Source organism: Empidonax traillii, unplaced genomic scaffold, assembly GCF_003031625.1.
Source record: "Empidonax traillii isolate 1590-97213 ecotype Southwest subspecies unplaced genomic scaffold, ASM303162v1 scaffold1207:size155010, whole genome shotgun sequence".
In the NCBI taxonomy this organism is placed as follows: Eukaryota; Metazoa; Chordata; class Aves; order Passeriformes; family Tyrannidae; genus Empidonax; species Empidonax traillii.
The window spans coordinates 130177-148048 of record NW_020956400.1 but is presented as its reverse complement, the minus strand read 5'-3'; the positions used below and the strand labels follow the sequence as shown (position 1 = coordinate 148048).

Sequence of the window (17872 nt, the reverse complement as noted above, 5' to 3'; positions counted from 1 at the left end):
TCACATAACCGATATGCACTCTATTAGAAAAAATTACTATTTAAAAAGTACAAAACCAATTACTATATCCATTATAAATCATAGGGACTATTTGCTTAAAAAGGGGGCAGGAAGCTAGAGCATTGTTGCAAAGAAATGTCTTCATTTTTAGAAGATTCTGATCATATTACTTTTTAATGTCAAAAATAAAGCAAGAAATGCCAGAATTTCCCCCACATTCTTAAAAAAATTGTCCCGATCTTACCACTTATTCTGATTTTTTTCTTATTCCTTTTCTCCATCAATTCCTGATTTTCCCCCTAATTTTTCATTCCATTGAAGCAGTTCTTGGCAATACAACACAGCCCCATATGTCAGTATTGGCAGAGAGGACACATCCAACAGCTGCTACATCCTTGCACCTACAAAGACTTCACCTGCAAGGGCTCTGCTGCTTTCATCCTGGCTCCCACTCTTCTTACTCTTTCTCCGTCTAGCACAGCAGTTCTTCTCTGGCTGGGAAGGCCAGTAAGCACTTCCTTCACAGACTTAGTGCAGCTGCCACTGTGCTCTCTGGAGCAGCCAGAAGAGGCTGCCCTGACAGCAGAGTGGAAAGAATGCTTCAGCATAGTGAAAACAAAACTCTTCAGTTTGACATCCTGGGACCACTCAAGCAGTGACTAGCGGCAGATGATCAAAATTGGGCTAGTTACAATGAAAGGGCTTCCACGCTATTCGTTTATGTGTCACTCAAGGGCACAATGATTATTTATTGCACTCCCACGAAAATGCTACCCACTTAGATTACTTTCAGAACAAAACTGTTCCTTTCTATGCTACCCTGATGACATGAGAACCACTGCCCAAGAAATGCAGAAGAATAATATTTTTGTATTACATACACTCACACATACGAATATATGAATACTTGAATACACACACACACACACACACATACATACAGTATGTATAAACTTTATTTTAGAACTAACAACATGCAATTATTACGTATCTCCAAAAGGCAAGAACTAAAACAGAAGCAAGAAAGACACAAAATTTTGGCTACTTCTAATTAAAACTAGAAACATGAGGTTGTCTAATTATGCTCCCATCAGCATTCTCCTTTTCCGTCAACACACAATATTATATTCATGAGCTCGCTGATTACGCACACTGTATTTCAAATTATATAAGAGTAGAAGAATGTGAAAAACCCATTACCAACAATCAGTTCATTGTATGAGTTCATACACAGATTTCCCAGAATTTCCTACCGTTCTAATTGCTGTAGGGATTCCAGATTCATCTACCGGGCCAATCCCTGCATAATGTGGAGCTTTAATTACTGTAATTTTTTTTTCTTCTTCTGAGGTTCTACAGATTGGTATTGTACTGGTGGCGGTGCTGCTGCCAACATTCTGAACATGCTGTGAGTACGTCTCTGTGGACTCTGTAAAGATAACATGACAGAATATCATGTGATGACACAATAATCATATTTGGCAGTTAAAACACACTTCCCCATTTCAGTATGCTGTACAAAGACTGACAACCTTAATCCCATACATATACAATATTTTTAAAAGAAATATCATCTTAACTAGGGCTTTGCCCTACTTAATATTTCATTATTAGAATTATAAACTTCTCTAATGACCAGGCAGGCTATTCAACACAGATCTTATTAGACTAGAAGCACTTTTTCACGACATCTTGCTCACAAAAAAGAGAATCCCCCCACATGCGCAGAAAAGTCTATTGAGAAAGGTGCAGCAACCTTTCTCTTATAAATCAAACTCTTGCACCTTTCCTACTCATTCCTTGGAAACTAGTGACATAATTTCAAAACTTCCACTCCCCCAAGTTTAGCAAACTATAGAAAATAGCTGCCCTGCAAGCATGTCAAACAGCCTTGCACAAAAAGTTATGTGCTTAGAAAAAAAATTATGTTCATATGTTTATGTGCCCCTACATATAATACATAAAAATGGACTTGAGTAACTTGGCATCCGTAGAGCAACATGATGATCCACCTACAGTGATTCAGGTGAACTGTGCAAGCTGCTACTGGTTTGTAGTGACTTGTAATACTTCTACCCTTCTCCTTCAAATCTACCCTTATAATTAATGAAATTAATATATCCCTATTACCATTTCCTTCTAAAATTCAGAGTAATTTATTTGACAAAAAAACACTTGGGATGTGACAGGAAGAATAGCCCTACTCTTCAGCCAGCAGGTTTCAGTAAATTAATGGACTGCTGTGACAAAGCCTCTACTCTGCAAAAGCAGATACAGCGAAACATTTCCACTGCAGGATAAATGAATGCAGGCAGTCAAAATATACATTCTAACACCAGTATAACAATTACAATTGCCTTTCATGTGACATTAACATCTACTGATTATTCTAAAGGAAAATAAATGAATTGTAACATGAATCAACAAAAGGAGGTCTAGTGATTGAAAGCTCTAATTTTAAGTAGAGTATTTCTGCTCACTCCCACTGGAGAGCTGGATTTGGCATGGCTGTTTCAGCTACTTAGTCAAGTCTGAAATCCTGTAAATAATCCAGTGCTACACATATATGGCGAGGGGCAACTCCGTGTGGCAAACGTCTAGATATTTGGAACTTTTTCCCAAAAAGCATGATGTTAAATTTAGAAAACATTTTGGATTTGATCCCTCATTCTTCATAGGTCTCAAACTGAGACCATCAGGGGGATTTTTACATGAGTAAGGAGAATTAAATCAGGCTGTTACTGTGCAACACTGAACTTCAGCACCATGCAAGAGTGAAAATCATGGGAAAATACACATTTCATGTATATCCAACCATATTGACAAGGCCTTAGATTGTCAAACTGGGAGCAGTCAAAAAACCTAGAATTCTGGGGTTTGGAGAAACCCGTGTATACAGTTTTTGTACTTATCACGATGATGATAGCAGCATTTTTCTAAGCTGCAAGTCCCAGAGCGAGAACTGTCACCTAATTTTCCTGCAAGCATAACAAAAATGTAAACTCTAGGATCAAATTAAAACTATTTTGCATGTATAATCTTATCTGAATATGCAAACACTGGTAGAAAAAGCAGCAAGCAAATGACTCTTATGGTAAAACTGGATTATACTGGTAAAGAGCCTTTAAGCCTTTCTAAGGCTGATGTTTGTTTTGGGTTTTTTTTGTTTAGTTTGTGTTTTTTTTAATTAACAACGTCCTAAAATACATAAACAAATTTTAGATCGATGTGGCTTTAGGTATTCAAAAGCCCAGAGCCTCTCCCTTTGTTGGCAGTATTTGTACTGGAGATTATGGAAGTTGAGGGGAGGACCAACGTACAAAGTTGGCCCTGGTTTCTTAAGGCAAAATCTGAAGAGGCTGCACCGGCCGAGCTATTTTGATAGATTCCCTTTCCTCAGTAAAGCTAGCAGAAAGTTGGCAAGAGGTCACTCACACACCTAACAGCAACATCAGTTCAGGATCACCACTGTATCTAACAATAAATGCTATTTTTTTTGCATTTATCTCCCAAGGTAGATGAATAGACAATACCTTCATTATGGACGTGAAGCACTCCGCAATTGTTTGCAGTCTTTGCCACATGAATTGGAATATGTTGTGCAATGTATAAAGCAAATATTCTGTGTGAGGCTTACCCATCATCCTGCCATGCTGCATGATAACAATGTTGGAATTGAGTGAAGCTGGTGGAGAATAAGCTGAAGAAGGGGAAAAAGGCCTTTGAAAGTGACTCACTGGGCTGGCAGCAGTGCCAGAATTCCCATTCACTGTGATCTGAGCCTGAGAGAGACAAAATAATAACCCATTAAACTACACACAAAGCCCTCCGACTGCCATCCCAAAGAAAGAATGATGCAAGACTGTCATCCACGCAACAATTACCAGTTGTCAGGTACACAGCCATAGTGGCATCTGCATTCACTGAAACACAAAACTTATCACAAAGGGAGCAGAGCGTCTTCCTTATATACCTTGTACCACCCCTCTTCTCTCCTTGTATGGGCTGTCTGTGACACATGCTGTCATGGGAAGGTGACAGAGAGATCACGGTCAGGGCAATGGAGATGGCACAAACAAGATTTGCAGAGGTCTGAGAGCAATATAAAATGAAGATGGCAGTAAAAGTTCCTCTCGTGCGAACAAAGGCTGTCTGTCACAGATCCTCACGCCAAGAGACATATTCCCCTAATGCACGTGCTCAAGCACTATTGATATTAATGGGAACTTCTGTGCAGACTGAAGGGAAAAGCCCCATTAGGACTAGCTAAAAGGAGTGAGAGAAAGCTTCTTTAAACAATGGAAGTCAGCTGGAGTGACTATGGGATGCTGATATGCAATCTATCACAATGAAAATAAATAACAATAAAAATTAAACAACCACAAAACAACAGAACAAAATCAAGTAAATAAAACGGGAAAGCTAGGCAAGCTGGCAATAAAGTAGCAAGCACCAAGAGCCATTTAGGCCTTAGTCACAAGAGGTACCTCACAAGAGGAAATTATCTGCCCCCAGTTTTAGAATCCCTGCATCTGGTCTGTAGCACTTTTATGAGGAGCATTGCAAGAATTAAAACTGAGGTATTGAGAAAGCACTGAATGAAATAAGAGGGTGGTGAATATTTCAGCAGAAGAAGGAGGAAAGCTCTCTGTAACATCTCTGTTAATGCAGAACTCTTATTTAAATCTGAGTAAATTTAGAGCTACAAACTTTGCTCAATGTTATATATCAAAAGAACTGAAAATGTAAACAAGAGACTATCTGAAGCAGCAAAGCATAAGAAAAAAGGTACTGAAAGGCTTTTTTTTTTTTTTAATATATAAAAATAAAATGGCTCATGACCTTTTGTACACATTTGTATTTCAGAGATTACTGATTTGAAATTTTTTACGTCTCGGCCTCCCATAGCTAAGAAAGTAAAGCAATTTCTGGGTCATATGCAGTCATCATGTGAACTCCTAGATGCATTCAGGGGTTTCTTGTTTTAAGGATGCCTGTTTCCAGAAGTGACCTGAAAGGTTTCTGTTGTGGTGATGTCTCCATTGAAATTTTTGTGTTTACATGTTTCTTCTCTTAATAAAGTCCAGAACCAAAATGTAAACTAAGTTGTCTTTTCTCACAGGATTCTCCCCTCAAGAAAAACCTTGGAGCTGTTAGAAAAGCTACATAACATCAAAGCATTTCAAGAGGTATGAAGGCATATTTTCAGACCAGGTTTCAAGATGAGGCCAACCATCCCTCCCCCACTGCAGGGCTTCACCCATTTTCTTTTCCTATATATTGTCTTTTTGAGAAAGCTTGTTTCTAGGGAGGGCAGGGTGCAACTATGTGCAGAGCCTTATACCTTCTCAATCATTTATTATGGCTTTTGTTTCTCTGAGCAGAACTAATGCAAGTTTTTTTATAGACTGGAAAATTACTCCTACGAATTTCTGTAATAAAAATTTGAGATATTCCTGTGAAGGACTTTACCAAATAGCGCAGTTAGATAGTAAGGCTCCTACACTAAGTAATACACAATATCATGAAAACAGGATCCACAAAAGCAGTTGATGGACAATGGTCATAAATGTGCCATGTTCATATATAATATTTTTGGGTTTGCTTCTAAAGGCTTTATAGAAGATCTCAGCTCAGCTATGACTTCATAGTTCCTAAGGACTTTCTGTTTGAGGAAAGTTTCTGTGAAGGTGGCCATTTCATTTGTTTGTTTGATGCATCTTGCACTGTTGATAGGGTTATACAAAAGACAGTTTTGCCAAGTTTCAAGTTTTCCTTCTGTTGGAATCATTTGGGAGTTGCTGACATTTCAGTCTGAGAATGTGACACTTTAGTTCCAGGTGACAGAGTTTATTCCCAGATTTTGAAAGCAAGTGAAATCCTTTAAGATGCCTATTCATGAATTAGACCTTTTACTTTCCTAGGTAATCTTCTTTGTGGGAAAATAAGACAATACAGAAAAAAACCTACTTGACCAAAATTTCCGATTTTCTGGGAAAATAATCCTAACTTTTCATGATAGTCCTTTCCCTATGCACCTTCATTAAGTTTTTTCTCCAGTATACCTACCCTGTCCTTCACTGCTAGTAGAGAACCACCTACTTCTGCTGCTAGATAATCAAGTTCTTGTAAAGATTCCTCCTAGGTATCAGGTTTAAAATTCCTGTAGCCTGCCTGAGTATCAGAAAGAGCAGCTTTTCGGATTTCTGAATTAGAACAGAGAAAAGCATCTGTCTGGGACTGGATCTGCTTTCCAATTTTCCCTCTGCTGAGGTAACAAGGAGAAAGAGGTCCCATTATGGATGTCTGAGCAGCTCTGTGCAAGAATGCTAAACAGCACATCACTGACTTCAAGACACTGAATTAGGCTAAAATCCTCAGGATCAATTCTTGAAGATCAGAACAGTTAGAGAACTTTGGAAGAGGCAAAAATCTAATGTGTACAAGTTTCCATTAGATTCCACAATTTCAAACTACATAAACAAAAAGAACCCATGAAAATTATAGGGAAAATGTCTGTAACTGGAATAGAATCAGAAAAAATAGTTTCCAAAACCAGCTGTTCACTCATTTTAACTTCTAAGAGTAAGTCCAAATAAGAATTACAATTCTTATTTGGTTTTCAAAGGTTTTCAAAGAATCTGTAATCTGTGACTAAAGGTATGGCAAATTACCACAGATTTATGTTTAGCTCTGCCTTTTGCTTGGAAAATTTTGCAATTTTGTTGATTCAGCTCTTCCTGATACTGCTTGTTCTTCTTAGAAGAATTGGTTTAAAATTTTTTTTGCCTAAGCTCTCATCAAGAAACTCAAGAGTAGAGAAATATCCCCACTGTGGACAGAAAAGTCTTTGAAAGTCTTTGACAGAACTGTACTACCAGGTATGGTGCTGGATGGCCCAATCCTGTATTACTTTTATCGTTCTCCCAGTGGTTTTCATCTAAAAAATCAACAACAATCTCCTTTGAGAATGAAGATCTTTATAGGAGCACAGCCACTAACAACATATATGTGTGTGTGCCACCAGCATCTCCATCGTTTTGTCATTTCATAAATGCATTTATGGCCATCTGGCTCTCCTCTACAGAGGGTGGGAGATGAAGACTTTCTATACTGCAGAATTGGGTCTTGCCAGTAGTTTAATTTTTGTGGGGTTCTTAGGATGTAGGACTTTTAGGGATTTGGTGGGAAACTCATCCTTCCACTTTGTCCATTAGTGGTGAACTGCTGTTATGCTCATCCCTGCCATGTCTAAAAGAGAAAGTGGTGGTCAGACCTGACTATTACATAGCCTTCTACAGGGAGAATACACAAAAAAGGAAAGGCGGACCAACTGTTCACTTTAGCTTGCAAAAAATGGTGCTCAAAGAAAACAAATACAGTTAGCTATTTTAGAAGTAGGCTAGAAGAAAACATAAATGTTCCATGTTTCCCATAGCTCGTAAATGGTCATGCAGCAACCGTGTCTGACCAGTCTGTGCTAATAATGGTATCTTTGATTACAACTACTGGGTTGTATGAAGATTCATGGCACTGATTCTTAAAAAAAAAAAAAAAAAAGGTTTCAGAGCTGTGTTACAAGAGTTAAGAATTACAGCTTTTTACATGCCTGCTATTAATATGGCTTTTTTAGCAGCATCCAGAGCACTGAGAACATATCATTGACTTTCCAGGTGACTACGTGAAAGGTTGGGCTCAAAATACTTTTTATAAAATATACATGAAGCTTTAAAAATATATACACTGTTTGTTCTTTTCAGACTTTAAAATTACAGTATGCTGAAGTATTTGGACAAAGTTTGAACACTGGTGTGACCCAATAAAACTCTGGATTCAGATCTGTTTTGCAAGTCAGCAACAAACTACTCAATTTAAATGAAGGCTTTGTTCTGACTCATTTTAATCATGTAGATAATCTCAAAAGAAATCAGAAGTGATCTGGATTTGACCCAAATTCCATACCTTCTTTCTACCCATATATGAATGTACTGAGATACAAAAAAGTGAATGTATATAAAGTGTCAAACTGCATAATGTTTTTTTTTTTACTTGACTTAACCAAGAGAAGAGTAAGAGGACAACTGGGTAATACAATATTATTTATGAAGTTCAGTCCTATAATAAGCTGTGCTCAGGAGAGGAAAAGGTTAGTCAGAGGAGAGAAAACCAGTTTCATGCAATCAGTGGTCACAGCTGGGGAAAAAAACGAGTTAAATGTTGCCAACATTTACTATGAATTTACAAATTACATTACTGAATTCTGTATCTTAGTATAAATCAAAAATGGTGGTAGCCCAGAGGCTACAAACTCCACAAACCTGCATATTGCTAACAGTATTTTAAATAAATCTCTTCAAACTCTACTTGCTTGCTTTTAATGCATTTGGAACACGTATGTATTGAACTTATCTTCTTTTTTTTTTAAGTAATGTGTTTGATACACCTTAGCTGACCACAGAAGTATGTGACAACATAATTTCCTACTACCAAATCTGATATGCCAAGTGAATTTTTTTTTAAACAACTGTTGCAAAACACTGTCAGACTGCATACATGGAAAACTACTAACAAAATACTTGTATGTGTAACAGGATAACAGGCAAGCTCGAATTCTGTTCCCCTTTGACAACCTGTTTGAACAAAATGGATGAGGAAAAAAGGAAGCATAATTACATGAGAAGTGGCAGCAGTGTTGGTTAAGGTGGTGCCATCTGACACAGCAGACATCTGGCTCAGGGTTGGGGAAGGTGTTTCAGAGCGGTCAGTAGTATCATAGCTACAAGTCTGCAGCTCATCTAGAATGGCTGTGGAGGACTCACTCACTGTGCGGGAGGAGCACTCACTCATGGCAGAATCTGTGCTTACAGAGGCTGTTTCGTTCCTGTGGATAATACTTTCAGAAGCTAGGTATGGGCATTTATATGAAAATTGTGAAAGGGCTGGGGTTTTATAAAAATGTGAAGGCAAAAAATCATCAAGCGTTGGCAAAGAATATGGTACTAGATGGGTGTCACTGTCTGGTGAGAAAGAGGCTCTGTTAACTGGTACCACAGGAGAAGGAAGAGGCAGTGGAGAAGCTTCTGTTGTTGTTTGTCTGTGTGTCTGTGAAGCATTTACCTCCATCACAGGGGCAGTTACTTTCTGGTTTCCAAGCTGAGATTTGAGGAAAAAAAATAAGAAAAGAAACAGATTACTGAATGAATAAAAACCTTTTCCCTTTGGCTCTTGCTGGGTGTAGGAGAATTACAAAACTGTAAGTTTTTCAGCCACCCGAGGAAGTTCACATTCACATGGATTAGGAAATAAATCAATCACGCTCTACATTAGACTAGGAAAACATAAAAGAAATGAATGCATAAAATAATAGTGGAAGCAATGCCAGAAACCATAGTGTGCTGAGAATGAATAATCATAATGTACTGCATATATTAATGATCTCCATTGTGTACTGAGAAGGTTCACACTATTTTATACTTACATAAATATGAGGCTAGAGAATGTCATGTCCATTTTGTTTTCAAAAGGAAAAATGTATCTATCTCAAAGTCTGATCTCTATAAATGTTACTCTGCTGGGGTTTTTTTGTCTAAGGCAGGTATTTTGAAATTAACCATAATATAAATATGAGCAGGACTGCAAGCTAAAAGAAACACTACTAATGAATATGATCTGAAAGCAATAGGTGGTGGAATTTTTCGCCTCTTGTGACTGAATACATCTTCTCCACTGCCTCTCTAATAAAAATATTTGGATGATTTTAGAATTTCCAAGCACCCTGGAAGCACCCTGTCAACCTACTCTATAAGGTGTATGCATAGGAGCCTTTTCAACATTAGAGGACACAAGGATTGTTAGGGTAACCGGTATATATATCTGAGAAACAACACAGACTGGGAGCACAAGGACAGGGAAGACTTAATACTGAAACAAAACATGCTAGTTGTTTGGATTCAGCATAGTTCCTTAAAAGTATAAGGGAACAGCCTCATGAGCGCTTCTGAAAGCTGCCACACAATGTATGAGTTTTCTGTTCTGTTATTTTAAATGAGCCACAGGGAACTGAGCTTAAACTAGTCCTACAACTGGCTTTTTGCATCTGCAACGCCTTTCTGAATTAAAGATACATGAAAAACATGTTGGCATCTAATATTTGTTAAACAGCTGCACAAATCCTTCTATACTGCCTATTAACTACAAGCTTTCAATCAACTCCTGAATTATGTCAAAATACTGCCTACTTCAGCACTAATGGTTTCACTTTTGATAGGGCTGAGGAAGTCTGGAATAGCTGCTGCAAAACAGATTTGTTCGGGATTTTAAATTTATGTAAAATAGAGGACAATAAGATACCATGTGTAGTAATTACTACTTAAAAAGCAACATTTAGTCATAGATATCACATTGTTACCAGTAATATAGTTATTTCCTATGCTTAGACTAGGCAGATGTCTTTAATCATTCAAAAAATGTTTCAAGCCATCAGATTTAAATGCCATTTTGGTATTTTAATCCAAAATCTGCAAATATCTTCTAAAGCCCTTATGGAAGACTTGGAACACGACCCAGATTATGCTACTTATGAGAGGTCACTGGGGGTCCAGTTGCATAATTCTTGCTGAGATCAACTAGAATTTACACAAATAACCTTGATGAGGTCAATGGGACCATCCCTATGAATAAGCACTTCAGAAAAGAATCTTAAGTATGTGAACAGATATCTGTCACTTGTTCCACTTGATTCAAAAGAAATCTTTGGCATTAGTGGACCTCTAGGGTACACAAAAATAGCCAAAAGCTGCTGTTAAAATCAGCAGTTAAAACAGTGGAGAAACTTAGTCAAACAGCTTAAAATTCAAATCTTATCCACAGCAATATTGTAAATCTACAGTTGAACAACCCCCCTCAAACTTAATCTTTTCATAGAGGAAATATGAACAGATTAATTCTTAATCAAAAATATGAATAATTGAGTATATATCTATAAAAGGGCATAGAATTTTTTGAGAGGTCAAATTTGCCAACAGAAACATCAAAAGAACAATGGGATATTATTAAAATTAATTTCATGAGAAATTAAGATCGCTAGACAGTATAATGTTAAGAGGGGTTTTAGATGTGTGCATTTACGTAGACATATAAGAGACAGTAATTTCACCTCACAGGTACATAAAGGGAAGACAGAATCATAATTCCTGATGAATTTCATCATCTGTGTAATAATTCAAGGTCTCCAGCAAAATACACTAACCAGGAGATCACACTGCAATTATGAGCCAGAGCCAATAAGAAGCTTTGAAGTTCTTGAGACCAGATATCCTCTCAGCATTCCCAGAAGAAAAGTTATATATGACTGAACCAAAATATGTGAATTCATCTCATATTGTTAAAATAACAGGAATTTTTGAAGAGTTGAGAAATCTAGTAAACATTCTGGCTTTGAACTGAGAAGACTGCTTGCATGCTTGAGAAAAGAAGGGATGGACAATACAAGAACAGATATCCAGGGTGCATCCAGAGAGCTAGTGAAATTGAGCTTTTAAAGAATTTAATTCATTGTGTTTGGCAAATAATAGCTAATTTCATCAAGCCAAATTCTTAAAAATAATATAAAGCTATTATTCTTACAATAGGGGTAGAAGGAATGCAGAAATTCTAGGTACTGATTCCCAATATGAAGCCTCTCAGCTTTGTAGAGTAAAACTTCTACTCTGCCTGGTTATAGAATTCTGTCTAGGTATAACCATTACTCTGGGAAAAAGTGGCTTAAATTGTCATTTAAAACAGCATTGTTTTTGAAAACTGATTTACACCATTTAAAAAACATGCAGTCTTGGTAAATTGCAAACAGATATAACTGGCTACTACTAATTCATATTTTCCACTGTGCATGAAATCTCATATATATCACAGTGAAAAAATATGACAATGCTGAACGCATTTCAGAAAACTTCTAATACTAGTTCCATTCAGCAAGCTTCAGATTAGGTTTGTTATTGATAAAGCACAAGAAATGCTAGCAGCAGTCAGGCAGATTAAATGCCAGACAAGGACTTAATGAGATTGATGAAAAACTAGTTAGACTATGTAACTATCTTGGGTTGTGAAGCAACACTTGAGAAATAGATTAATGCCATTGGTCTTGAAGTGAATTGAAGGCCTCAAGTGTAACTTTCTGATGGTCCTCAGAAATACTTCCCTTCCTTCAAATAGTATAATGTTAGGCCTGAAGAACACAGCTGCTACCCAATTCACATGAAGCAGACAGGTGACCCTAGTATGGGTTTCAAAACCAGTCATCTATTGTTTCAATGTAAGATCTGTGAGGAGTGGTGTGAGATTACTAATGACACCAAAGTACTGGCCTTGCTTCAACAGTCAAGACACAGATAAGGAGACTCAGAGATAAGTGAATAAACTCATTTTGTTAATACATAGCAGAGTTTAGTAGTCAACAATCAAATTACACCCATACATTTGCACAAATGGGTAAAAATACCTCTATTTTTAATTTTTAAAAGCTGAGTTCAAATCTCCAAACTGACACGGCAAGTCATATTTCTATGTTCATTTTTATACCTAGCCCTCTTATTCAAAACTCACTATATGGAGGTGGAGTTCAGCCCTTGTCTAAAACCACAACAGTGATGCAGAACTTAAAATGAAAATTATGTGCTCAATTTTCTTTGCTTCACATCTGTCCCGAATATTGAAACCTGTCTTCTCTATCTTCTCTACCACTCTGTATTGTCAATACCTAATAAACAGTAATGTACTAAATAAAGTGATTCAGACTTTTTTTTTTTTTTATTCCAGGCTTATTTTCCTTGATCTATTTTTCTACAGCTATAAGGCTAGCAAAAGAAACACTTTCATAAACATCTGCTATAGTAGTTTTTATACCTCTTGGACATCAGGACTAAAATAAGTGTTCAGTCATATGAGGAATTCAAATAACAGGGCAAATGTTTTGCATCCTCAGTTTTAGAGAGAGAGATTTAGAACAATAGGAAATTTAGGAACCCAGGAACAAAATAACATAAAAATACCAGGTAATTATTTCTGAAGATGCAGCTCAGAATTCTTCATTAGTCTAAAACTTCTTCTAAGAAACCTGCACAACAGAATTTATATAAATCATCTCATACCAATGAATACTAATTTCTTGGTTAAAATAGATTCACTTATTTCTCCTGTATCTGCAGTGTGGTACAAAGCAGCAGCATCTCTTGAGACTGTAATAATGTAAAAAAACCCTAATATTGAGTAATTTGAATGCTTCTATTTTCATATATAATTTTAAGGAGTTTAACCTTTCTCTGAGTAGGAGTGTTTACAAAATGTCATTCAGTGAGTCATACCACACTTCTGCTTGCTCCTAAAGTTTCAAAAGTAAGCTCTGAAGTGCAAATAGGAGCACAAGACACATTAACTTGGACCATACAAACTCTCTCTTGCCTGTATATTTCCAAACTTTGTAACATAATAGAATTGTATATGTTCACTACACACAGATACCCACAGATGAACAGTATTTCTCATTTGCCACCTCTTAAGAAGTGATGATTAGCTGATCTTACCTCATTCTCCTCCACATACATAAACCCAGATGCAGAAGGAGAAGTGCAACTTTCTGAGTGTATTTGTTTTTTGAGAATTTCTGTGGCAACTTTGAACATTCCTAGTAGGCCTAATTTACACTCTGAGAGCATCCTTCGAGGATACTGCTAATATAAAACCTATGATCTGCAAGGACAAAAGTATTTTAACTCATGTACCAACTCCTGTACAGTTTGCAAATCTAAAACAATCTTAGAAATGAAAGTACTGTCATGCATAGTATACTGAAACTTTTCTATGTGAGAGAAATTGTGAACGTGATACCATGATATATATATATATATATATATATATATACATATATATACATATATATATATATATATGATATATCATGATATATAGCACTAAAAGGAATCATAATTTTTGGCATTAGTTAGAATAGTGTCAAGGTTTAAAACCAAGATCTGAGTCAGAAAATAAATATTTTTAAACATATAGCTTCAGCCTTTATTTCTAACTTTAGCTCACGGTGTCTTCCTTTTGGAACTTCACCTGATGCAAAATTTTACACATCTCACATGCTGATTTGTACTCTAGTTTTAGATAGGTATTTTAACAAAGAGTCAGCAAAACCTATTGGCTCCATGACTCAATTGTGATGCCAAATATATGTCTTCATTAGAATTATATCAAAGTTGAACATCATGGAGGATGTCAGCTGAATTTTGTAGACAAGAGACCAATAAAGGAATACAGCTTGAAAAGTTGGCTACATTCTTTAATGATCTTTGTGATAACTGAATTTTTTATCATTTAATTCAAAACAACCCAGTTGCCAAATTTCTCATAGTTCCTCCCACACACTAAAACCAAGAAGGCAGAAAAATAAGTGTAGAATTGCCAAACAAGCCACAGCTACTTTCCTGATTTTTTTCAGCTCATACCAAATTCTAAATTAAAAAGAAACTGCAAAATATGTTTTGACTTTTAAAATCCTAAATAAAAGTAGGTAAAAGATAAATTATTTTTAGTCCTTCTGATTAGACTTTGAATATTTGAAATTACTCTTGTTTAGAAAAACGTATTTCTCCTAATCCTTGTTAGCTGTCATATAACTACTTTATGTTTGAGAGATATTTTGATTTATCTGAGCGTTTATAATGCATCATATTCTAACAGGCTGAACAACTATTTTCAAGTGAGAAGATAACATAGACACAGAAGTTTTACTGGCCCCACCTACACACTTACACCTCTTCTACTGTCTGTCAGTATCCCTTGATGCCCATATTTAAGACTTGCAAGCCTGTTCTTTATAATCTTCATATCTACCCTATCTACTAGAAAAAGCTGTTGCTCTGCTTTCCTTACTGTTTCTGACGTGATTTCTTTACTGTGGCTCTTGCTTGAACTGACTTGTTCTATCTGACAAAAATCACTAAGTAGCAGACTGGTTCTTCTAAAGGGTAAAGCAACTTGTTTCTCTCAAAATGTTCTAAATTTTATGCAGCCTAAAAGAAGGGTTTAAGATGATTGATTTGTGTCTAGTCTGGAGAAAGACAAATGTGATTAATCTTTCTGTGCTCCCATTTTTTAATGGAGTGAATTCAAAAGGAGCATTGTGGATTGCTGCCGTACACTTTCACAGAGCTTTGTTATGATCAAAACTTTTACTTGGGACTTGAAGGGGAAAACAGAAATATTACAACTTTAAAACTATCCTGTTGCTGCTAATGCAGATACTTGTGGCTTCCAGAGTAGAGACCTGGTTGAATGCTGATGCTCTGAAAGAACAACAGACTGGGAACGCAGATGTGTTACTACTGTTGAGAACAGGGCTGTCAATGGACTTTTTAGACTGCAAAATAGTGCCATACTTAATTCAGAGTAGCCTCACTGCTTCCAGCAGAACTAGATGAACACAAATATGCCATGACAGGATCCCCACTCAGATAAAACTTCGAGGCACATATGCTTAGATCTACAGCAATCTCTACGTCCAACTAAAGGACTTCCTAACATAGATAAGCTGGTATATTAGTAGATATACTAGAATAATTAACTTTTTAAATAGTACAATTTTAATGTGACTAAGTAAAGCAAACTAGAAATGACAAATTTTATTCAGAGCTTTCCTTTCTCCTAGTATGTATCCACTGCTGCTTTATTGGTCCCAGGTTTGCTTTATTTGACTCAGTGACTTTCTGAATGGTGATAAATGCTGCTCAGACTCCTCTGGTCCCATGTTGTGTGCCTGATACTCTCATTTCTCCTATAAGAGATCGGTATGGCTAACAAAGATTTTTCATCTCAGTAGGTGTAAGGGGAAACAGAGGGACTTAAAAGTCTTAAAAGACTTAAAAGTGCCTAGCCTTGCAGAAAGCACCCACTGACACTATTTATTCTTTGTGCGCCTAGCAGACTGGAAGAGCTGCATTTGTAGAACTCTGCCCCACAACCAACCTAATCCTTTCTATCCATACTTGACCCTTCCAGCATCTCTGGCAGCATAATGCTCTAATGTGACCCTCTCCAGGAAGAGTCACTTATGCAGATGTATTGTCTACAATGCACTCATTTCCTACAGTGCATTTGACCTCCATAAAGTACTCACAGAGGAACAAAGTCTGCCACCCAGCTCAGCTAGATAATTAATTTTTTAAAAATAGTCTTCCAGAAACTTCAGGTTTTATTAATTTCTGTTTGGATCCACATGACAGGTAGTTTTACCCAGAAAACACAAGATCTAACTTTGATAATGTAAGTATAACTAAACAGATGGTTATTATGTGATTCACGAAGATCTAAAATAAAAGATGGAAAAATTAAATATACCACATGGCATTCTGCAGCCTGTGAAGAAGGAAGAACTGTAGAGTTTTGTCCCAAATCCTTTGAAGACATCTTTGAAGTGTCTGGAGAAATACTAGGTGGATGTTCTTGGATTTCAGGCTCTGCTTTATTGTCAGGGGAGGGAGCTATCTGAACGGAAAGAGACGCTGTGTGTATCTCAGGCAGGGGGTTACAGGCAGGTGAGACAGGCCTTTGTGGAAATACTGGCTCTTCAACAGGCTTGAGGTGTTGCTGTGAATTACAATGAATGCTACTTGCTGGATCACGTGCCCGGGTTAATTTCAGGGTAGATACCTTACGTTTCTGAGACTGTAGCGTCTGGCCTTGATGAAGAGTAGTACTTATACCAGCTACTGTGTTTATGCCAGCACCGGAGTTTGAGATCAGTGGTTTAATGATTTTCTGTGCATAGGACACACTTGTGTTAGCTATTTGAGATGACATTGTCTCCTGAACAGACTTCTCATCAGTGTAATAGGCAGTATCTGTGGGATGGTGTTTAGCTGGACCAGCTGTTACTGCCTGGAGATTAATTTCGTTCTTGTGATTAGCTACTCTTGCTTTTCTAGGGGGTGGCAGAGGTGCCTTAGTTGCCAAAAGCATCCACACACAGCAAAATAACATTGAAGAAGAAACAGAAAGAAAGTAAATATTAGCAGGAGATACAACTCAGTTTGACTTTTATCTTTAAATAAAGGAACTGGCAACTTAAGAGCCTTCATCCCAACATTGCTCAATTCAATGGACAATCAAATGGTCAGATTCCCACCACCTTTTCCTGTGCAGAACTGTATAGCTTCTATCTAGAAAACCAGATGTTCCATTTGTTCAGAGTAAACTGGGATCAGAAGTGAGCCCACAATCATCTATTTTCTTTCAAAAAACAATTCTTACACTGCATAAGAACTATTACTGTGAAATTGTTTAGGTGTGTAAGTACTCCATGATATTATATTGCAAGTTATTATTCACAGGTAAGACACACATATAAAACACACAGAGCCTCTTAAACCTTTGAATTAAAATAGTAACAGAGACAGTATTAAAATTGGTAAGCTGATATTTTTTGGACAGATAAATATGTTTCCAAGTGTGGTTTTTACTTAAGCATGCTCTAATTACATTCTTCTGCAAAACAGGCAGAAGCATTTTCTATCTTATAATTAATAAACCCTCATTCTCAGATATTTTGATGACTGGTGCATTTTTCCAAGTGTAAACCATTAATAAATACTCTTTGAAGTCTGAGAATACTCCTAGAAAGCTTTTACTTGTGTATGACCTACTTTTATTTAGACGTCTGTCTTGCTCATTGAAAGTAATTTCTGGTAATTAACCTGGAGGCACACAGCCTGTGTGGAGAATGCTTTATCTACGCAGTAATGGCCAGTCTCTTCGCGAACGAAGAACCGGGGAAGGTCTTTCCACCTTCCAGCCTGCGCATTGGATTTTTTAGGTG

General features: G+C 36.9%; 1 protein-coding gene across 1 annotated transcript in view; it reads right to left on the bottom strand.

Annotated features, from left to right (window-relative positions):
- Positions 1 to 17872, bottom strand: part of LOC114069172 — a gene marked incomplete at its 3' end in the record, with an annotated part of 109104 nt that overhangs the window by 6113 nt on the left and 85119 nt on the right. The window contains exons 7-10 of the mRNA XM_027905790.1: positions 16396 to 16998; positions 9118 to 9153; positions 3638 to 3782; positions 1254 to 1429 (exon numbers count right to left, since the gene is read on the bottom strand). Coding sequence (XP_027761591.1) covers positions 1254 to 1429; positions 3638 to 3782; positions 9118 to 9153; positions 16396 to 16998 — 960 coding nt within the window. The remainder of the gene's footprint in view (positions 1 to 1253; positions 1430 to 3637; positions 3783 to 9117; positions 9154 to 16395; positions 16999 to 17872) is intronic.